This window comes from Molothrus aeneus, chromosome W, assembly GCF_037042795.1.
Source record: "Molothrus aeneus isolate 106 chromosome W, BPBGC_Maene_1.0, whole genome shotgun sequence".
Classification (NCBI taxonomy): Eukaryota; Metazoa; Chordata; class Aves; order Passeriformes; family Icteridae; genus Molothrus; species Molothrus aeneus.
Genome location: NC_089679.1, coordinates 6,798,628 through 6,822,352, shown reverse-complemented (window position 1 = coordinate 6,822,352; position 23,725 = coordinate 6,798,628). Strand labels below are relative to the sequence as shown.

Below are 23,725 nucleotides of genomic sequence, written 5' to 3'. Positions count from 1 at the left end.
AACAAAGATCTGTGTCTCAGACAGAGCAAGAGCCAGCTCTGCCATGAGTGGTCAAGAAATCCAAACACCCACAGGAGACCAATCACCTGTTGCATTCCACAGCAGCAGATAACCATTGTTTACTTTGGTTGCTGAACTGCAGCTTGTCACAAGGAAAAATCCTAAGAAAGGATTTTTCATGAAAGATGTCTGCGACAGGACGGCAGAAATACGTTCATGTTAGTGTAGATACCTTTTCTGGAGCGGTCTATGCTTCTGCCCACACAGGAGAGTCATCTAATGATGCCATTAAGCACCTCTTACAGGCTTTTTCTTTCATGGGCATCCCCAAGGAGTTGAAAACTGATAATGGGCCTGCCTATAAATCCAAGGAGTTCGGGAGCTTCCTGCAGCAATGGGGAGTAGAGCACAAAACTGGCATCCCCTACTCCCCTACAGGTCAAGCCATTGTAGAAAGGACTCACTGCAATATTAAAAGAGTCCTAGACCAGCAACAACAGGTTCTGAAGGTGGAACCCCCCACATCCGGTTGTCCAGGGCGCTGTTCATAATTAATTTTCTGAATTGTTCCTTGACAGCCTGAAGCCGCCCATCCTGCGCCACTTTGGGGGGAGCAGTCATATGTTGATGAAAGAAAAGCCTCCAGTTTTAGTAAAGGACCCTGAGACTTGGAAGACGGTGGGACCTTACAAGTTGGTTACTTGGGGACATGGATACGCCTGTGTGTCCACCCCCTCTGGGTTAAAGTGGGTTCCTTCCAAATGGGTAAGGCTCTATGTTCCCAAGGTCTCAGAGAAATTGACAGAAGCGCCCCAGGTTGCCAATGCTGCCTGGAGAAGGAAACGCCGCACGCGTTCTCTGGAGGAAATTCCATTTAAGCCTCCTATCTGGAATAGTTTGTAATATGTTTAAGTTCCTTGTACCAGTTTAGATCCTACGGTTCGTGTGTAGTCTGAAGACACCATGAGACCAAGCCTGCTCCTCGTCCTACTTGTGATCTTCCCACCAGCGATCTCCTGCATAGTCCCTCAACCCAAAGCACGTATGGACCACCTTGGCAAAAGACCTCAGACATCAAGAGAGAAACTGATGACTGGCTGAGTGGACTGTTCAAAGACTGGGGACTCTCGGGCTGGTTGGGATCTATTCTGAAAACTGTAATTTTAGTATTGTTTATATTAGTTATTGTTGTTGTAGTTGTTAGCATTGTTTTTGGACTAGTCAAACGCATGGTTCTCAAGTTGATTTCAAGCTCATCTCCCCCTCTTGAAGTTTACCATTTAGAAGCCCTTAGTGCTCCAATGGATGACATGGAAACTTCAGTGGAAAGCACTGAACCTCCTGTAGAGGAGGAACCAATTTACGAACCATGGTTTGGCAAGCATTCTGCACCACAAACCCAGTCCTCTTCTTTTTAAACAAAACTAGGGGGAGATGTTGCAGTGTGATTTCCTATTTCACCTATCCCAACCCCCCCAGGTGTGCCAACCTTCCCCCTCCCCCTTTTGCCCTCCTGCCTAAGAGCTGTCCATCAATCTTAACATTCCAGCAAGGGCGTCGTGTGGTTGGCAGAATTTCAAAAGATGCTCCTCAGGTCCAGGTTCATTGGCCTGTCCAAGCGTCTATATCCCTTGAGCCTTCCCCTCCTCACACCTGGTTGGCCCCTACCTGTCCCTTCCCCTCCCCCTGTCCCCGGGGCTTAAAAGGAGACAAGACCATGCGGCCGAGAGTTCTATTGGGAGCTGTTTCAGAGGTCTACCATCCTGCAATAAAACTCTGGATTAAGACTCTACGATAGAATCCTCTCCTTTCTCTTCACTGTCACCTGAACCTTTTCCACCAGAGGTAAACTGAGTTCCTACTTTGCCTGGATTTGTTCTGAGTGCCTAGCTGTAGCATCCAGCCGGCCAAAGGTATCTCTGGGGTAAAATGCCACAGCCGTTGCCTTTGGTCCAGCAGTGGGGGCTAGACGAAGCCAGGCACCCCCCACCCGGAAACATCGGGCTTAATATTCTATAAACCAGCATGGTCTAGCACTGTTTAGTTAGGCTGCCAAATCTAGTGGCTAGCAAGTCCCAACATTATTTGTTTCTTTAAGTCTTCCACACTTGTTTCAAGAACCTTATTAATCAAAGCAGGTATTACCTGCAATAGCCAGAAAAATCTATCAACAGAAAACATGATTGCTCTTTATATCTGGCTATTTCCAGCCTTCCCTGACTGTCACAGACACCTTTTCACTAAAAATCCTTTCTTTAGGATTTTTCCTTCTGAGAAGCTAAGAGGCCTCAGAGACAGAATGTAAACAATGGTTATCTGCTGCTGTGGAATGCAACAGGTCCACCTGTGATTGGCCCATCTTGGATGTTTATAATTAATGGCCAATCAAGGACCGAGCTATCTCGGACAGAGTCCAAGAGAGCTGCCTTTGTTATCATTCTTTTCTATTCTATTCTTAGCTAGCCTGCTGAGGAAACCTTTTCCTTTCTTATTTCTTTTTAGTATAGTTATAATGTAACATATATATACACCATAAAATAATAAATCAAGCCTTCTGAACATGGAGTCAACATTCTCATCTCTTCCCTCATCCAAGAACCCCTGTGAACACGGTCACAGTTGGTGACCCCGAGTGACTGAAGAGGAAAATCATCACTTGGTGAGACACCAGAGGAGCATTGCTACACTTGGGTAAACCCCGAGTGTGTGCCATTGATGGTCACCTCATAAGTGACCACAGAAGTGGATTCTAGCCAGGAGCTGAAGAACTGAAGATCCTGATTTGGACAGAGTTCACAGCAAGGCTGACCACAGAGAACATTTTGAAAAGCCAGGAAGATGTCCGGAAAGCTCAGCAGCACCATGCAGCTGGCCAAAGAGTCCTGGACACTGTCACAAGGTACTGTTAGCTTTTCCCCTCCTGAAAATGCTGCCCTTCGCAGTTTGTGGCTGCAAATGTGGAGGACCCCTCCCACAGAGGCAGAGGTCCCTTTCTCCCCTTCAGAGGAGAGACTTATTGCCCTCTGGCAAAAATGGGGTGAAGAGGACGGAATTCTCCTGTTAGAGAGACATTTCTATGAGTTTTTCGATGGGCAAAGCTCTTTGGGTTTTTTATGGATGTGCTGTATGCCCTTGATATGTTCGTGTGGGAGTGCATGGAATCCATTTTCCAAGTCGTTTGGAACAGTGGGTTCGGGTACCCCCGGATTTATCCAGTTTTCAGCGGACTTTTTCCGGTTTTGCAATGGAGAGCAGCTATTTTTCCCTGGATTGCTAACTGCACAAGGCAAGCCCCGTTCCCCCCAATTCTCGCGGGAGAAGATCCTTTGTAGGGGGACAATCTGGTGCTTCCCAGCCCCCCTGAATCGCAGTGGGGGGCGAAGTTTCGCCCACAGCAGAAGAAGTTTTTTTCCTGCGTTTTCAGAGCATGCTCAGACGGAGCTGTCTTTTCCCTCCCCTCGTCTCCGGGGGATGATGAGTGGGCGGCGCCGTCGCTGGCAGCCCTGCAGGCCCCGCCCTGGCCAGGCCCCTGGACCCTGCCCCGCTCAGAGCTGGGGGTGGCATCAGTGCCCGAGGTCCCGCCTCCGGGGCCCGCGGGGCCACCTCCCCTGCCTGGGGGGCTGCTCCAGCTCTCCCCGTGGCTGCCTCTCCGGGCAGCCCCGCCCATGGCTTCACCAGCTTCTGCACCTGCGCGGCTGACCTCCGAAACACCGCTTCCCCCGGCTATGCCAGTGTTGCTAGGCAACAGAGATCCGGCGTCGCTTCTGCCGCTTCCCGCGGCTGCGCCGGTGTTGCTAGGAGACGACGACGCAGCTGCTGCTTCCGGCCCGGCGGGGGGTGCATTCTCTTTGGCCTCGCCGCCCCCACTAGCCCCCCTGGCGGCTTTGCCGCTTTCTGCCAAACCAGTCCCAGTTCAGGATGCTGCTGAGAACGACGCCGAGCCCGCAGGACCCTCGGAGCTGCCCGCGGTCCTGCCGCCCCCGGCAGCAGCTGCTGCGGCGGCTCCGGCACCCAGCGTGACTTCCCCTCCGAGTATTCCAGGCTGTCCCGGGGCTGCCCCTGCGGGGGGAGCTGGGACAGGGGAAGAGGGCATCAGCCTCTCCTTCCGTGGAGGAGGCATGGCCCGACAGCTGAGTGCAAGTGCAGCCCGGCTGTCTGCTTTCAAACTCAGCGTTCTTGGCAGGTTGGGGGGTGTTTGGTCGGTTGTTCCTCCCTGGGGGTTCCAGAAATCCCTGCCGCCCCTCGCGCGCCCCAGCAGCGAGGGGGTGGTGGGTGCCAAAAGTTCTGCCTTTGGTCCCCAGCCCAGTGGGGGTGATACCGGGAGGCCCATGGGAGGAACACCTTTTGCATTTGCATTGCAGAGGCAGAGGGAACAGCGGAAAACCATCATGGCTTGTTTGCTATGGGGAACAAACATTCCCAGACCCGAGATGAAGATCCTCGGGGCAGCTTCTGTCCCCCCATTGCTGGCATGCCTCGGTGATTTTGGGGGGAGGAAGCGTTTGGTCACCTGTTCTGTCACTGTACTGGCATCAGGGTGCAGGTCTGTGACAATGCAGAGCCTGCCTCATGGGCTGGGCCTGGGCTGTTGGGCTTGGGTCCCTGGACCAGGGCCACCTCCTGGCCTCCTGCTGGGTTTGGGGGCTTCGCTTCCCCCTTCAGGTCCTGGGCCACCGTTTTGTGGGCCAGGTCTGGGGTTCCTGATCCTTCCACATGGGCCAGGGTCCCCCAGGGCCTCTCTCAGGCCCCTCTGCTGCTGCTGCTCTTTCCAAAAAAAAAAAAAAAAAAAAATTAAATAAAAAGAGTTGAAAGAGCTGGCACCATCTCAGAAGCATCGAAGGGCCAAAAATTAGCTTCAGCCCAAGTTGTTCAATAAAGGGCTGTGGCCAAGACATTCCAGAAATCTTCTCAAAATTGTTTGAAATTGTTTGATGACTGTCAATGGACTTTTGATAACTATTGATGGATTTTTCTGTAGCAAGCCTGTTTCAGGACCAAAAGAAACTTTCAGATATGGCAAAGAGGAACATCTTCAGACCATGGACTTTTCCTGAAGCTCAGCTGCTTGGACTTGAATTTTCTTTGCATTGTTTTTGCATTTTCTTATATTGTAAAATTGTTTTAGTGATATGATAGAATTTTATGTTCTACAGGTGAAGAAATTCCCTGTTCATTCCACAGGAGCACTTGAGTGAAATTTGATTGGCAACAGATAACCTGTCAGGTGTTTGTCCTTTCCTCTGCATGTGCCCAGCAGAGAAAATTAGAAACACTTTTCTTTTTAATTTAACTAAATAAAAAAAGGTGACATGTCACAGACACCTTTTCACTAAAAATCCTTTCTTTAGGATTTTTCCTTCTGAGAAGCTAAGAGGCCTCAGAGACAGAATGTAAACAATGGTTATCTGCTGCTGTGGAATGCAACAGGTCCACCTGTGATTGGCCCATCTTGGATGTTTATAATTAATGGCCAATCAAGGACCGAGCTATCTCGGACAGAGTCCAAGAGAGCTGCCTTTGTTATCATTCTTTTCTATTCTATTCTTAGCTAGCCTGCTGAGGAAACCTTTTCCTTTCCTATTTCTTTTTAGTATAGTTATAATGTAACATATATATACCATAAAATAATAAATCAAGCCTTCTGAACATGGAGTCAACATTCTCATCTCTTCCCTCATCCAAGAACCCCTGTGAACACGGTCACACCTGACATATTTGATTTTGTCCTTTGAAAGAGACCTGCAGTGGTTTATGGATGTTCCCTAAGAAAAGCAAATTACCTTTTGAACTTTTACATTCTGTCTTGCCTACAAAATCATCAACAGGAGAACCACCTGCTGTAGTTCATTGTAGCATCCCATGAACTCTCCTCAGCCAATTCCCAAGTACATTGCCCTGGAAAGACCATAGAATTCATTCCTCCTGTGGGAAAAGACAAGACTCTCCCAAGGACCTCTCTCTCACTGATCTCTATATTTCACAACCTACCCTGGTCTCTCCTTTCTCTGTTTCTGCATTGGTTGGGTACCCCTGGTGGCTGCCCCCTCTCCCCTGGAGACCAATCCCCTTTGCCCTGCCCTTAGCTCCACCCTCTCATCCTTTCCCATTCTTAAACTGTTCAGAGCACATGCTCTTTCTCTTTTGCCTGGGTTTCCTTCAGCCTCCATGTAATAAACCTCTGCTGGAACATACCCTCAAAAGAGCCTTCTGCCTCTCTCGCTGAGCCAGCTGTGGTGAGTGTTGTGTGTGGATCTGACTGTGTTGCTTGAATGTTAACCCAACCTGCTTTTCTACAGGAGAGGTTTGTTGGGAACAGATAATAGGCAGCAGCACCCACCATCCAACTCTTGCATTTTTAGTTCATCATGTATAAAAACCTTGTTACTTACCAAGATAGCAGCATGCAAGACTCTACTCCTTTTAAGTCAGAACCAACACTATAAAAGGAGGACACAGATAGTTGTATGAATACAAGGAAATACCATGTTAACATGAGCTGGCACAACCTGAATCAGTACTGGTACACTGGCAGCATTTTTCTGAAGTTTCTGGTGAGGACTGCAGACAAGGAAACAACCAAGTATAATTTACAGACATCTGCAGAGGCGTGAACTTCTATACTAGGGAAAGGCAGAACAGTACTCACTTAAGAACTGTGCAAGTTGGCAATAGAGGCTGGCATCACTGATTAATTAACACCAACACTACTGAGTTGGACAATAGTGGTCTTTGAGACAAAGAAGTTATCTTGCATTTCCTGCAACAGAAAGGAACCACCAGAGGGATACAGACAGTGACAAAAATCAACAGAAAATGTTGGCAGAAGTACTTGGACTGAGATTGCATTTGTCATTCAGCTCATACTGAAGGAGAGGAAAGGAAGTTGCCAAGGCAATAATTTATTCACTTTCTCACCTAAAGTTCAGATGAACAAATTAAAGAATCCTGATGTGCAGGAAGAACCTACAGGATTTAGATCTAAAGCAAAGCAATAATCCAAGATTATAAACAATTTTTGCTAACACTGTGACATATGTACAAAATGAAGAGCATAAGACAGCATAGCAGGACATAAACTATATTAACAAGGCATCAGCAGACATTGATGTCCATAAGATAATATCAGACCAATTTTTTTTTGTTCCTTGCTTAAAGAAAAGAAGACAATCTGCATAAGAAAGGAGAAAATTGTGGTAGGTAAGGGACAGGCGTTCGGAAGATTTCGGGCTGTGACGGAAAATTACAGGACTCTTTCTGCCCCTCTCCCCATAGATAAAGATCACCCTTGGAATGTAGCCAAACATGTAGTCCCCCTAACCTATACATGCCAGTAACTTTCCACTCCATACTAACCCTAGAAAGTATAGCCAAACCCCTTTCTGACGTAGAGAAACCCCTTAGTCCATAAATACCCTTGAGACCCCTCAATAAACGCCTTTAACCGTTCACCACATTGGTGTCAGCGTCCGTTACTGGCCCCGAGGGATCCCAAGGAGGGGATCGCCGTGCTGGACTCCAATACCAGGTCACCGCGGCCTTCCCAAGAAGGCAACAGAAAATCCTCAAGCTTATCAGAGAACATAACTGGCATTTGCAAAAAATACTGACTAGAAAACATATGAAAGAAACCTTCTTACACACTGAAGACAGACAGAAGAACAGTGATGCAATGGCTAAAGAAGTAGGAGGAAGAGAAGCTAAAGAGTCTCATTTAAGATGAGTAAAGGCAAAAAAACCAGTCATGGGTTGCAAATGCAGGAGGGAGCATACAGGACAATACATCTGACACACCAAGGTGGTGACAGACATTATAAAAAGGAGAGTTCATACCTTCTCTCTCCACACAGCATTTTTCCAAACCCACTGCTGAAGAAAAAACCTCAGTACTACTACTTTTTCCATCTTCAGTAGCTTCCAGAACCATTTCAGAACAGGTTACATAAGAGTTTCTCTATTCTATTGTACAGAGATACCCATTCCAGAGATTTTTATAAGAAAAATGAGGTGCTTTTACCTTTTTGTATATATGTATATATATTATGCCTTGAGATGACCGTGCCAATGTACTAGTTTTTAAACATCAGATACCAGTGAAGTGTATGACTTCCAACACTGTTCTGTTTTAGTATCAGGAAATGCTAAGAACCCTAAGACGTGTCTGTTCTTCATTCACACAATGAATTCTGCACTAACCAGACAGATGCAGAGCAGCATACAAATTTGTACACAAGAAGGTGATACCATTCTCTTGCAACAAGAAGGAACTCAAGCCAATCACAAATATAAACAGCCCAAACAGTGAGGGCTACTACCAAGCAAGTCAAACTAAATTTGAATACCTAGAAGGAGGATTCTTCATGCAGACACTGGTTTGGTTTTGATATATTTTGTTAACTGCAATAGATTAGGTTTGTTATAGGTGGCTAAAACACAATTACTCCATGCAGTGTCTGTAACATGATTAACAGTAGTAATGGCTATCTCACACAGCCAACATACAAACTATATACCTAAAAGTAGCCAGAGAAATTTAAGTGATAATAAACAGCTTGACTGTTTTAGCAAGCTAATGTTACAGATAACACACACACACCACAAGTCATACAAACAAGCTTACCGGCAATGGAAACAGCTTCCCATTTACTTTAATACACAAACTAGTAGGGTAATTATCTTCTTGAGGGCAGCTTGTCTCTGCTAGGCATAACCTATATCCCCAAAAAGAAAAAGCATAATTTTTAAGTGTCACCACATTTATATGTCCCCACAAACATCTTATGTTACATTAGCCAATAAAAAGTTGTAAGAGAACACTATGAAAAAGGTACCTTAGCTGAACTTGGACTATGTAATCTCTTCTGCCCCCAGGCAAGAAGTCCCTGTGACAAAGAGAAATAAAAAGATAAGTATCCATTTAGACAGCAGGTCTCATATTCCAGTCATACGGAGAAAGAACTGGCACACCTGCCCCAACATCACTAAACTTTGCTCTTATTTTTCTTTTATTGAGCTATGAACAAGTCTTATAGGCAACACCTTTGTTTACCTACTGCAAGTTACACAGGACTTTAAGATCAGCATCCTCTGTCAAGAGTTTATAGTAACAATTAAATATGATTTTGCCAGAGAAGAAAAAACCCTCTTGGCTTACACCATAGGTCTTGCAACAACATAACAATATGAATCCTGTGACAAAAAAGCATCCTTCTATTCCTGCAGTCAGGAAACATGCAGGGAAGAAAAGCTCACCACTTCTCTAAATAGTGACAATTATTTGGAACAGAGTAATCGTTAACTCTTTAATGGGGTAGGTTTTACCCTAAATACACATAAATTCTGTGCATAGTAGTCCCTGAAGAAAACAGAACAGTTAAACTCAGAGTAACTTCAGTGAGGATTATCATTCAGCATCTGCAAGCTTTATGTGCTGCATAAAAATGAACCAAAAACCCCACACTTTCTCCTGAAATTTTGCAAAATTTTACCTAGACTATGCCACACTCTTCTTACCTGGAAATACAGATTTCTCTGACCTGCTGAGGTGTTAAAGCAAAGATAAAAAACTTCTCTTGGAACCTCTGAATACTGCTCTGTACTACAAAGAGAGAGACACAAAAGAGTTTTAACCATGGTAATTAAAGAAATTGATTAAAAAAGGATCTGCAGTTGAGGGATTTGTTTTGTTTTTGGTTTTTTTTTTTTGGAATGATGCTTAAGTCACTTATATTCAAACTGTGGTTGAACTGCATGCAACAAAAAACATCAAGAAGTAAGAATGGAACAAATAATTAATTCAACTATATTCAGATGGCTTAATATCACATTACACTTCACTACTAAAGAAGCTTGTCAAACAGCATTATAATCCTTTCTCCTAAAAGAGAAAGGTGCAAACAAACACACACCAAATCATAACACAACTATTTTAATGTACTACAAGAAGAGAATGTACACCAGAAGTTATTAATGGACAGATGGAAAACTACTCAATTCAGAAACAACTAATTGTAACTAAACCTTTGAGAAGAAGGGGAGAGGAGAAGGGGGAGAGGGAACACAACCCCTACGGCCACAGAAGCCAGCTAGACTTGATGTCTGGGAATTACATCAGTAGCATTTAACAATAAATAAATAAATAAATAAATAAATAAATAAATAAATAAATAAATAAATAAATAAATAAATAAAACTTTCATATCAGAAACTGGCTTGTCTGTCAGTGATGGGAAGCTGTAATATTTTAGTATTAAAGGTTCATAGTATGTACATGTTACTTTTTTACTTTCTTTCAACTTGAGAAGTTAGAAATCTTGACCGGAAATTAAAGTACATTGGACTTGTTCAACAATTTAAAGTAAGCAGAAAGAATGAAAACCACAAAAATAGCACAACTAAACCAGGCAAATTTGGAAGAGCTACTAGACTGTCTTGTACACTGTGACATTGAGAGAGTAGTATCTCTATGCCCAGAAAAACACACAAAAAGGACACAAACATGAAATAGTACCCAGGTAGAGGAACCACACACCAAGTTCCTCAAAACAATTCAAACCAGCTACATTGTACACATATGCATGCGTGCACACACACATACCACAGACAACATTTTATATTTTAAAATAATACTTGAGCACATGTAAAAAAGATCATGGAAATGTTTTGTTATTGAATTGAGTGTTGGTTAAAATGAAACTCCAGACCTACACCTGCTCTTGTGTTCTCAGTGCAAAAGAATAACTATACTCATCTCTTTTAAAGAGTTGCACTGAAGTGGACCATACTCCTAGCTCTCTGACCTACCTGTTATTTGAATCCTTAATTCTCAAATACAAAAAACTTGTTTGTTCCATATCTCAATCACCCAGATCTACTAACTGGGACTCTAAGCTATCCATATCAATTAAAAAAAATAAAGGAAGCCTCATGTCCAAATTTGCACATGAATCCATGGTAAGAGTAACTTTCAGCCAATGCTCCTGTCCATCGAAAATCAGTCATAGAATCATCAAGGTTGGAAGAGACTTTTAAGATCATCAAGTCCAACTGTCAACCCAGCACTACCACTGTAACCGCTAAACCCCACAACCACATCACCCAGCACCAGATCCATATATCTCTTGAACACCTCCAGGGATGGTGACTCCACCACCTCCCTGGGCAACCTATTCCAATGCTTGACCACTCAAACAGTGAAAAATAATATCTAATATCTAATCTGAATCTCCCCTGGCTCAGTAAGAGAGAAAGAAAAGCCCATTATTTGCATATCATACATTCCTCATATCTCATTTCCCCACTCCTCCTCACAAATATCTGAGTTGCGGTGCAGTCTGAAAGACTCCATGATCAGTTAAGAAACTAAAATGTATAAGAGGATACAAACAGCTTGAAAAATGCTGAACTGTTTCTAAACAATACTACTAAATAGTTAGGGAACATTTTTTCTATGTAAGGTAAGCCAGGTTGAATTTCAAGACAGAAAACCTATTTCCAAATAATTAAATACATTGAAGAGTAAGGCATTTGAGGAAGTGAAACTGAGATTTCAAGTTATTTGGAAGACAAAGGTCCATCCAACATTTTAACATACAGTATGGCAACAACTCATAGGCTGAGAAACCTTCACTAATCTGAGTACAACACTGAACAGTGCAGCACAAAGTATCTATTTCAGTGCTGGATATCAGAACCTGCAGAATTGTTGCAGCAAGATAAGGGCAAACTAACAAACCAGCACATTTGTTCTCTTTATGTTGTTGCAACTTATTAATAATTACTGACCCTGAAATCCTTTTCCTGTTCACCCTCTGTATTGGGTCTGGCTAAGCTGGAGTTCATTTCCCCATAGCAGCCTTCACAGTACTGTCCTTTGCATTGGTAGCAGGAAAGGTGTTGAAAACACACCAGTGTTTTGGCTACTGCTGAGCAGCGCTGGCACAGCATCAGTGCTGTATCTCAACATTTTCCCCCCATCAAGGGGCTGGGAGTGGGCAAGATCCTGGGAGGGGACACAACCAGGCCAGCTGACCCAAATTGACCAAAGGGATATTCCATACCATACAACATCAACTCAGATATAAAAGCTAAGGGAGGGAGAAGGAATGGTGGGGGGGGGGGGCATTTGTTATTCTACAATGTTTGCCTTCCAAAGCAACCACTATGCATGCTGAAGCTCTGCTTCCTGGGAAGTGTCTGAACATCGCTTGCTGATGGGAAGTAGAGAATAAACTTTTTTTCTTTTTGCTTGTGCTCACACAAACTTTCGCTTTTGCTTTAGTAAACTGCTTTATCTCAACCTACAAGTCTACAAGTTGTTTTCCATCTTATTTTCTCTCCCCTGTCCCACTGGGGAGGGATAGAGCAGCCTGGTGGACACCTGGCATCCAGCCAAGGTCAACCCACCACACCCTGACAGACGTGTTCCTCACTTGCACCAGGCAGAGACTTCAGGTCCAAATCTTTCAGCCAAAAGCAGAGGTTCAGACTAAATATTAGGAAGCATTTATTTACCAAAGAGGGTGGTCAAGCACTGGAACAGGCTGCTTAGATACGTGGTCAATGCCCCAAGCATGTCAGTGTTTAAGAGACATTTGAACAATGCCCTTGACTAACTTCTGGCCAGCTCTGAAGTGGTCAGGCAGTTGAAGGATCATTGTAGTTACCTTCCAACTGAAGTATTCTACTCTATTATTTAATATTCAAAAGACAAAGATCTTTAATCATATAATATTTACAAAAGAGAACACTGTTTTCTGAGGTGTGGCTTGGCACTGGGTAACAAGTGGTGAAGAGAGGACAAGGGTAGAGATGAGAAGGGAAAGGAGTTTCCACTTTTTCGCAGCTGCAAAAAGCCATTTAAGTCAACTTTGTACTGTCATTAGCAACACTTATTTCATTAATTAAGCAACCTACAGAGCTATTGAACACTTACCTAGACTTGTAGGTTTTATGAGCACATCAAGCACATCATAAAATGGTAAGCTTTTCAGTTGAACATCAGGATGAACAGGTGGAATTGGAGGGGATGGCTGCTGCATCTCAAAGTGGGGCTTAGTGTCTTGGAGGAACACAGAACTGACAGGTGTGGAAGGAGACTGAGGTGTGACTGAAGAAGAGAGTGGGTGAATGCCAGCAACAGTGAGGTCAGGCTCAGCAGGAGAGGAACTACTGTCCAAATTGAAAACTGCAGGTTTTATGGCTGATAAATCTGAAAGTCCTTCAATCATCCTTGGGTAACGACGCCTATAGAGTTCTTGGATTTTTATCTGAACTGCTGGGCTGCAGCCACTCTTCAGTAAGTGCAGTGCCCTCATCAGGAGGTCATGTTTCCGCCCGCTTTTATTATGTCCAGCAAACCCCAACAACACTTGTAGTTCAGAAACACGAAAACTTGATACCATATTCTAGAAAGAAAAGAGAGGTAAGCACAGGTAAACCAACAGTACCCCAAGTAAGCACTTTTGAGGAGCACAGTAAAACATGTTAACTTAAATCATGCTAGTTTCACACTTATCTTAGGTACTACCTGACACAAAAGTATAGTTAAAAACAAAGTGTCCAGGATGAATTGTAGTAAACCCCATAAGTTTGGGAAAAGCACCATGGAGAATATGAACAATAGGAATGCTGAAACAGCAAAAGAAAATTCCTGTTTCCCTGTCCTCCGCCCTTAACCTATCTCTGTAACCCTATAAGGCAATGTCATGTTAACCCCTTACCATTGGTCAAGCTTGGATCCTTTCCAACCCTATAAAAGAAGCATACTGTACCCCATTAGTTGAGAAAGAAGAAGAGCAGAGACCCTTCACGGACCTCCCCAAATAAAGCCATCTCCGTGGAACAGCCTGCGCCTTCTCCTTCTCCTTCTCCTCTCTCTCTGTCTGCTGCAGCCTCAAGCCTGGGGCACCACTACCTAGCAAGCAAAGCTGAAATCCTGAGAGCTTGCTAATCACTATAGAGCTGATAATCACCATGCTTGCTAGATGGTAGCCCCGCGGTGTTGGCATGAGCGAGCTAGCTTTGGGCACCTGGTCCCTACTCAGGGACTGAGCTCCTGAGCCCTATTGCTCTGCTTTATGATAAGGCCGATCAGAGGCTTTATTAATGAAGACTGAGTTTGGTTGTATTATAATTTCAAAGACTTGTTTCCACACTCAAACAATAGCAACAACATAAACTTTCATGCAACCCATGCATTAAATAGGTTAAATGGGTCTCAAATTCACAGGCAGAAACACAAGTTCTAACACAAAGTATCTGTCTCACTTCATGAAATAAGCAAAAAACCAAACAAAAGTCCTGATGAATATTATCACTTGTCTTCCAACACATTTTAAGCACTCCCTTATTTTATTTCCTAAGTTCTGCACAGTGTATTTTGAAAATTCTTTTATTTTGTGCAGCATGTTAAAGGCATGCATGAACAGAGAAAGGCACATCAGCTTTCACTCCTAAAAGGATGGTACAGCAAGGTGGACAGTTTTTAAAAGGTTACATTATATTATATTATATTATATTATATTATATTATATTATATTATATTATATTATATTATATTAACCAAGTGCTTAACCAACATAACTGATTCTTCAAACTTTGCAGAAAACTTCTTGTCCTTTTCATATAACAGTCTGGTATGGTGGGTCACAAAGATCTCTTCAAAGGAAATAATACTATTCAGTTGGTTATCACAGTTAGTTGTGGGAGACTTTGAGGATTGAACTGTGAAGTTCATAAACAGAAAGACACTTATTTAAAAAAAGTCCACTATGCAAAAGGAAACAATCTTCTCTCCCCATTACTAAAAATGAGTAACTTAGCATGGGCACATCATTTCACATTTCTGTGAGCAAGCTCTTACAACCATATAGTCAGCCAACAAAAAATGTCTAAACTTCTCCTGGCTGCTTGGTCCCTATTCTCACCTTGAGAAATTTGTTGTGACAGTAAGAGAGACCAGGGAATTGAATCAGAGTAAAACTGAACTTAGAATCATGGAATCATTCAGGTTAGAAAATACCTCTAAGATCATTGAGTCCAACCATTCACCCAGCACTGCCAAGCCCACCTTTAAACTGTGTCCCCAAGTGCCACATCTACATGTCTTTTAAATCCCTCCAGGGATGGTGTCCTGGGTAACCCAAAATGTTATTGTATTCCATATCTGTGCCCAAAATTGTTACTGTCTTTTTAAGACTCAGAAGCTGGAAATAGAACCACAGGGCTGGGGAGTACTGGTCCCTTTTTAAGGTTGGGGTCACTCATCCTGGTTTAGGGAAAATTTGGGAGGAAACTTCCAAAGGGGCGCCTCTAGAAAGCAGATTCAAGTGGCCCCTCCCCCAATTGGTTCAGGAAAAATTTCCTTGGAGAAAAGTGGAAAAAACTGTTTATTTAACAAGCAAAGCATTCACAAGCATAAAAAATTAATAATATTAAACAATAAAACCTCTCACTGTTCTGAAGAGATGGCAAATTCAGAAAGTCCTTGTCGTGGATTGTAGCTCAGCTCACTCAGTCTCTTATCAGTCCCTCTGGAGCTGGAATGCAGGGTCCCAGGCCCTGGTGGGGCACAGGTATGAGCTCCCAGTGTTTTTCTGGGTTTTCAGTCCAGAGCAGGTTTGAACAGTTCCAAGAAAAAGAAAAGCCACAGTCCAGGGAACTTCTCTGCCTCTGCTAGCTAAGAAAAACTAACTAAAAAGCAAAGGAGAGCTCTCTCCTGCTCCTTATCCATGCTGCAGACAACACAGTCTGCAAGAAGGAAAAAAAATGCAGGGGAGCAAGTGCAGTTTCTAAAAACGAACTGCACACTTCTCTCTCCCTTCACTCTCAGAACCAGTCTTAAAGGTGCAGAACTTAATATGCAGCATCATAAAGTCACCCTAGGACACTGGGGCAGAAGGGCTCTTTCTCTTTCCCTTGAGGCAGTGAAAGGCAGAAGCTCCCCTTTGTTTTCTTTTGTTTTTCCCTGAGGGGTTTGCTTCAGGCAGGTCTCAAAGAAGCTGTATTTCACAGTCCTAAAGTGCTTCAAGGCAAATTCCACAAATATCTGTCTACAGCCAAACCATACTGAGAAAAACAGAACAGTCCTGCTCCATAAGGTCATCTCAGCCAGCTGCCTGCTGCTTCTGTCAAGGAGAAGGTGAAATCCCTCTACAAGTTCCAGCCGCTGACTGAGCTCAAGCTGCCTTTGTCAACAGAACTGCCATCACCAGAAAGATAAGAAGGGCATTTGGCTCATTTTGGACTCCAGGTTTCCTTTTTGTTTTGTCCTTGTTCCCTGTTGGTTGTTATTTGGGGGGAGGGTTTGTCCACCATCTTCCATTTGACTCCCAGACCACACTGTTATCTGTGGAGGGTGCCATCTTGAGGGAGAGGTTTCTCCACCCTTTTAGTTTCACTTTGTTGCTAGGGAGTCCGCAAGGTTTAGCAACACTGTATCTAGTCATTACTTACTGTTATTTTTTGCCTGTTGCTGTTTAATTTTTTAGTAAACTGTTATTTTCCCACTTATATCTACTCGCATTCATCTCTCCTTATTGGTGGAAAGGGAGGGGTTAAAATTAAAAGGGGAGGTAACTAATTTTGTAGTGTCCATCTCTTAAATTGTCTTAAGCCAAGACAAATGGTGACTCCACCAATGCCCTGAGGAGTCTGTTCCAGTCCTTGACAACCCTTTCAGTGAAGAAATTTTTCCTAGTATCCAATGTAAACCTCCCCTGGTGCAACTTTGAGGCCATTTCCTCTCATCCCCTTACCCAGGAAACCGATCCCACCTCACTGCAACCTCCTTTCAAATAGATTTAGAAAGCAATAAGGTCTCCCCAGAGCCTCCTTTTCTCTAAATGAAACAACCCCAACTCCCTCAGCGGCTCCTCATCAGACTTGTGCTTGTCGTGGTTTGACACTGGCCAAATGCCAGGCACACACAAAAGCTGCTCATTCACCCTCCCCTGCCACAGCTGGGCAGAGGAGAGAAAATTTAACGAAGGGTCCATGAGTTGAGAAAAGGACCAGGAGAAAACACTCCAAGGGCAAAACAGGCTCAACTTAGAGGTACAAAGTGAATTTATTACAAACAAAATGAGAGGAGGATAATGAGAAGTAAAACAAGCCCTTAAAAACACCTTTTTTCCTCCCAACTCCTCCCTCATTCCCATCGACAGTGCAGGAAGACAGGGTGTGGGGGTTTTGGTCAGTTCGTCACCCGAGGTTTTTTTCTGCTGCTCAGGGAGAGAAGTTGTTCCCTTGTGAGACCATGGCGTCTCTCCCATGGGAGACAGTTCTCTGCGAACTTCTTCAGCATGGCTCCAATCTCATGAGCAGCAGTCTTGCCAAAACTGCTGCAATACGAGTCCCTCCCACAGGCAAATAGTCCTTCCAAAACTGCTGTAGAGTGGGTCACTCTTCCATGGGATACAGTCCTCCAAGGACAGGCTGCTCCAGCCTGGAAGCAGGGATGCCACAGGATCACAGCCTCCTCCCAGGCATCCACTCACTCCAGCATGAGCACCTCCCCCACGGGCTGTGGGTAGATTTCTGCATCCCCCGTGGACCCCCATGGGCTGCAGGGGGACAGCCTGTTTCACCATGGTCATCACCATGGCCTGCAGAGGAATCTCAGCTCTGGCACCTGGAGCACCTCCTCCCCCTCCTTCTTCACTGCCCTTGGTGTCTCCATAGTTTTCCCTCACATGTTCTCACCTCCTCCTCTTCTCTAGCTGGAATTAAAACCGTTTGTTTTGTTTTTCTTCCTAAATATGTTATCACAGAGGCATTACTACCATCTCTAATTGGCCCAGTCTTGGCCAGCAGCATGTCCATCTTCATGGCCATCAGGGATTGGCTCTGCCAGATATGGTGGAAGTTTCTAACAGCTTCTCACAGAAACCACCTCTGTGGCCTCCCGCTACCAAAAATCAGGCCATGCAAAAACAACACAGTGCTCCAGACCCTTCACCAGTTCTGTTGCCCTTCTCTGGATAGACTCATGCTCCTTAATGTTTTTCTTGGCGTGAGGAGCCCAAAACACAGAATTTGAGGTGTGGCCTCACCAGTGCCCAGTACAGGGGAATGATCACTGTCTGAAGTACTAAGGCCTGAACAATAGGCCCTGACTGAGGTCTGAACAACTGGCCCTAAGCCATTGTTGAGCTACAGATAAACTTTTCGACCAAATGTTATATATATATATATATATATATATATATTCACTCATTAATCAAGTATTGTTATATGTGTTCACTTTTTGGCAAAACATGTATTTACCTTTCTGTATCTGGAAACCAGATGAGGCCACATCTGGCCCAATTAGGGGGGTATAGGATCAAAGACAACTCTGTTGGTTCCTCCTTGAGCCCTGGCCAGGCTTTGGGAGAAAGCCAACAGGAGAATGAAATTAGAAATTACGTCAGCTTGTTTGTTTAACAGTATAAAAGTTGGGCTACTGACACAACAAAGTGGGGGAGCCTCGTGGCCTGCAAGGTGCATGCACCACAGGATTTCCCAGTTACTGGGTTTGGTTCTCCAGTCCTTTGCTGTAACAGCTTCCCGCCCCCCAGCTGATCTTTCTTGGACTTGGATGATGGTAAAGTATTATGGTAACTGGTGATGTATCCTTCTTAATCACTATAGGCATTCTTTTGTAGTAATTATTAGGTGCATTGCTTAGCTTATCCTTTTGTGATTCTTTGCATTTTGTATTATAGTAAATTACACTATTCCTTAAGTTGGTGTCTGTGTCTCTGACCCTACTCACTGGCAAAACACTGCCCTACTCCTGATGGCCACGCTATTGCTGATACAAGCCAAGATGCCATTGGCCTTTGTAGCCACCTGGGCACACTGCTGGCTCCTGTTTGGCTGGCTGTCAACCAGCATCCCCAGGTCCTTTACCACAGGGCCACTTTCTGGCCACTCTTCCTCAAGTATATGGCACTGCATGGGGTTGTTGCGACCCAAGTACATGACCCAGCACTTGACCTTGTTGAACCTCATACAGTTGGTCTCAGCCCATTGATTCAGCTCATCCAGATCTCTCTTGTACCATTACAAGACAGCAGGAGCAAGCAACCAGGAACTGCCTTTTCAAGGGCCACATTATTCATACACATCAAAACAACCATCTAAAATACTATGGTAGCACTCTCATCAGGCACACACTTTCCTCACCATTGAGGGGATGAGGTTATCCTTTTTCAGATACTGAATATCAACATTTCAAGACAGCCAGTTTGGATACAGTGATGCTTCAAGTAGCTATCAGGGAGCTAGCCCAGCAATCTTCAAACTGGTATTCCCCCAACACCCCACCTATAAATGCACCATGGATGCAGTTGCCAGTGAAAGCAGTGTCACAATAAGTGTTGAGTGGCTCACCCTAACTTTTGAAGAAGAGGCCAACTGAAGATTTCACCTTAATTTCATCACAGCAACTTCTCAACAGCAAAACAATAGAAGTAAAGAAAGATGGAGACAGAACTTCTTGGAGTTTGCAAAATGCTAGAGAAAGTCATTGTCCATCTGGCATTTCTGTTCTACCTTTTCTCACTCTCACAGTTAAGATGAAGAAAATAGTATTTCAAGTATTCATAATAAATAGCTTGAAGTACTATAAAAGCTTTATAGTCACGTCACATAAAAGAAATTGTGTTAAAAGATAATACCAATATTCAAGAATTTACAGAGAACTTTGTGTTGCATGCTTTCATAGATAGTTGTATAAACTTGATAGCAACATCAGCTCCTTTGTTTCAGACGCTGAGTAAGCATAGTTCTGGATTCCATATCCAGAATACAAACAAATAAAATAATCCTTGACAATGAGATTAGGGAAACAGCATGTATTGCAAAATATTGTCTATTACCCTGCTCGCTGCCTTCTGTGCATTCCTGCAAGTTAATCAAGGCAAAACATGCAGTCAATTGCCTCAAAACAGCTAACATTTTATACAGAAATTCCACAAATTAACATTTAGCTACATTTCCTTTTATTAGAAGACACAGGCTGGCTTCAATACCATAATCAGCGAGATTTTAAATTAACACACCCTTTAAAAAAATGCTTGAGAGTATAAAAAAGATACATAGTTTTGTCCATCAATGCAAAAATCTTACATAGATTTCTGAAAGAAGTCATGCAACAGTGAGTTTTACTGAAATTAAACAATTGGTTTTTGCAACATTTTCTTCCTAAAGCTGATTCTACGTGCCTTTTAAAGCAGCAACCACCACATGTATGAAAATGCAGCTAGTCTGATCTACAAATTGTGCCTGAAAAATCTGGTGGCCTTCTACAACAGGATTATAGTGTTGATGAATAAGGAAAGAGCAAATGACATCTACCTGGACTTGTGCAAAGCATTTGACACTGTTCCACACAACATCCTTGTCTATAAACTAGAGAGACATGGATTTGATAGATGGACCCCTCAATGGAGAAGGAATTGGCTGGATGGTCACACTCAAAGAGTTGTGGTCAATGGCTCAATGTCTAGGTGGAGACTGGTGACAAGTGATTTTCCTCAGGGGTCAGTATTGGCACTGATTCTGTTTAACATCTTTGTTGACAACATGGACAGTGGGATTGAGGGTACCCTCAGCAAGTTTGCTGACAACATCAAGCTGTGAGGTGCAGCTGACATGCTGGAGGGAAGGGACACAATCCAGAGGGACCTTAACAGGGTGGACCTGTGCAAATCACATGAAGTTCAACAAAGCCAAGTGCAATGTCCTGTACCTGGGTCAGGGCAATCCCAAGCACAAATACAAGCTGGGTGGAAAATGGACTGAGAGCAGCCCTGAGGAAGAAGACATGGGGGTGTTGGAGGAGGAGAAGCAGCTCAACATTACTCAGCAATGTGTGCTTGCAGGCCAGAAAGCCAACCGCGTTCATTTTTTGACCCTTGCAGACCTTTTGCAGACCCATTTTGACCCTTGCAGTTTCATTTTTTAAGTTTCAAAAACTACATTCTCTTCTTCATCTACACCCTTGCTGTCTCTCGCCACAATCATTAATTCTTAATTATTCTAGATACAACAGACTTTTAAGGTACCACAATATGCTTCATTGGTCTGAAAAAGTGACTACACACCTAGGAAGAATATAAGAATTACATGGGACTTACTTCCAGCATTTATAAATCCAATTCTCCAGTAAATTTTGTGTAATCTCTCCTTCCACAGAAGATGTATGAGCACACTTCCATCTCTTCTCACTAAAATGAGTTCTTTTACACAATGGCCATGAAACTGATCACTAGTGTCACACAAATTAGTTTTGGCACAGGCATATCCATTTGCCTATAAAGCGCTTCTTTTTTCCTCCCATAAAGATGAAACTAACACATTACGTCAAAACCTGATTATATACAGACTATGAGACTGAAGCTATTATCTTCTAAACTATGGATCTACAATGTTTCAAAGACCACATGCATTCTGTGTGCATCAAGTCCTTCTCTGCAGGGCTGCTCTCAGTTCATCTCCCAGTCTGCACTCATGTCTGGGGTTGCCCCAACCCAGGTGCAGCACCTTGTACTTGAACTTGTTGAACTTCATGATGTTCTCATGAGTGCATTTACCAAGTTTGTCCAGGTTCCTCTGAATGGCATCCCATCCTTCTGTTGTGTCAACTGCACCATTCAACTTGGTGTCATCTGAAAACTTGCTGAGGGTGCACATAATCTCACTATTGATGTCAGTGATAAAGATATTTAAGAACACCAGTCCCAAGACAGAGCCCTGAGGGACACCACTCATCACCAGCCTCCACCTGGACACAGAGACATTGACTACAGCTCTCTGGCTGTATCCATGTCCTGGTTGCAGAGAGGGGGCAGAGCTTAGTGCTGTGTGGGTGTATTGGGTTTGCATGGCCTGGTTTTGGTAGTGGGGGGGGGAGCTGAAGGGGTGGCTTCTGTGAGAAGCTGCTAGAAGTGTCCTCCATATCTAGCAAAGCCAATACCTGGCAGCTCCAAAAATGGATATGCCGCTGGTGAAGGCTGGGCCAATTAGAAAGAGTGGTAACACCTCTGTGATAACATTTTTAAGAACATAGAAAAAAAAAGTTATTGCACAGCTGTAATTGTGGCCTGAGAAGAGCAGGGTGAGAATATGTGAGAGGAACAACTATGCAGACACCAAGGTCAGTGCAGAAGGAGGGGGAGGAGGTCGTCCAGGTGCTGGAGCTGAGATTCCCCTACAGGCTGTGGTGCTGACCATGGTGAAACAGGCTGTCCTCCTGCAGCCCATGGAGATCCATGGGGATGCAGAGATCAACCTGCAGCCCATGGAGGAAACCCACACTGGAGCAGGTGAATGACTGGGAGGGGGCTGTGACCCTGTGAGAGACTCGTGGAGAGAGAAGCACCTGCTGGAGCAGCCTGTACTTGACGGACTTCATCCTGTGGAAGACTGACCCACTCTACAGCAGCGGCGGCACAGGCGCACACGGTGATTTACTGAAGTTCAGTGGCGCGGCTGTGGCATGGCAGGAGTGCGGGCAGTGGCAGAGATGCCGTGGCTCGTATTTTTGCCGTGAGCAGATGTGTGCAGGCGGCGGTGGACCCCGGCAAGAAGCGGGGTACCAGCGTGCACAGCACCGACTCCGGTGCAGCGGCCACGTGGCTCGGATTGGCGCAGCAGCTGGCGGAGGCATTTTAAAAGCCGCGCAGTTTGCCACACACACGGTTTCGCCTCTTGCCTCAGATTGGGGGGGAGGGGAAACTACGGAAGCTTTCCTAGATTGGCTGTGGACACAGTGCTTTCAGTTTTCAGTTTGTACTTGTTGTAAGGAAGGTAGATACAGTTTTGCAGAAAGCAAATAACATCCGAATGGGTGCAAAGCTTTCTGCAACACAGGCATTTATATCCTAGTTAGAGATTCCCTAAATAGTGGAAACGCTAAGGTTTCCAAAGGAGTTTTGAAACGGTTTGTTTGCTGGACATCTTTTCATTTCCCTCAGTTTACCCAGCAGAATGTTAATTCTGTCTCTGCCTGGGACAAAATTGGAGCATTGCTAACAGCACAGGCGGAACAGGGAGACAGAACAGTGTCTCAATTTCTCCCTGTGTTCCTTGTGATCCAGAAAGAAGTGCTTAAGAGGGATTTGAAGGGACAGCCACAGCAAACCTCCCCTCCTGCGGCTCTCTCTACACCTCCTCCCAAACCCTCTGCCCCTGATCTGAGAGGGACGTGCAAGGCACCCCGAGAATCGCAGGGTACCTGGCACAGCCACTGTTTCCCTGGCCTCCCAGCTCCCGCTCAGTACCCTGGCTCTGGCAGTTGTGCGCAGGCTGACAGAGCACCTTCCCTGCACCCCTTTAACCCAGTTGCTGTTTCCCCGATTTCGCGTGCTGACCCCCCTATCCCCAAAATGGCAGCAACAGCATGGTTGGCCTCCAAGATGGCGCCGACCATGTGCTCGGGGGCCAAGATGGCAGCGGCCATGTGGCGAGACCTCCTGAATACCCTTCTTCCCACAATCCCTTTCGTTCACCTGTCCCCTCCCCCAAACCCTTCCAGTCCCACAACCCCTTCCTTCTCTTGGACATTCCTCCTCCTCTCTCCATGTTCCCGCCCTCCATGATGTCATCCCCCAACCCCGCCCCTGGTTCCGACAGCTGCTCCACCTCCCCACAAAGCCCCTCCCCCCCTGCCTGTCCCTGTTTCCCATGCCCCCCTACCCGGGTCCCAAGAGGGTGGGGCTGGGGGTGGGGGTGTCCCCCC

The 23,725-nt window shown here is 44.7% G+C and overlaps 1 protein-coding gene across 5 annotated transcripts in view; it reads right to left on the bottom strand.

Annotated features, from left to right (window-relative positions):
• LOC136568571 (E3 SUMO-protein ligase PIAS2-like) overlaps positions 1-23,725 on the bottom strand; it is a 71,814-nt gene that overhangs the window by 30,974 nt on the left and 17,115 nt on the right. For all 5 annotated transcript variants that reach the window (XR_010785258.1, XM_066568590.1, XM_066568591.1 and 2 more), the window contains exons 2-5: positions 12,932-13,403; positions 9,511-9,595; positions 8,829-8,879; positions 8,618-8,708 (exon numbers count right to left, since the gene is read on the bottom strand). Coding sequence is in view for 4 of the 5 variants with exons in the window: in XM_066568590.1 (XP_066424687.1) it covers positions 8,618-8,708; positions 8,829-8,879; positions 9,511-9,595; positions 12,932-13,403 (699 nt within the window). In the remaining variant the exon portion in view is untranslated. The remainder of the gene's footprint in view (positions 1-8,617; positions 8,709-8,828; positions 8,880-9,510; positions 9,596-12,931; positions 13,404-23,725) is intronic.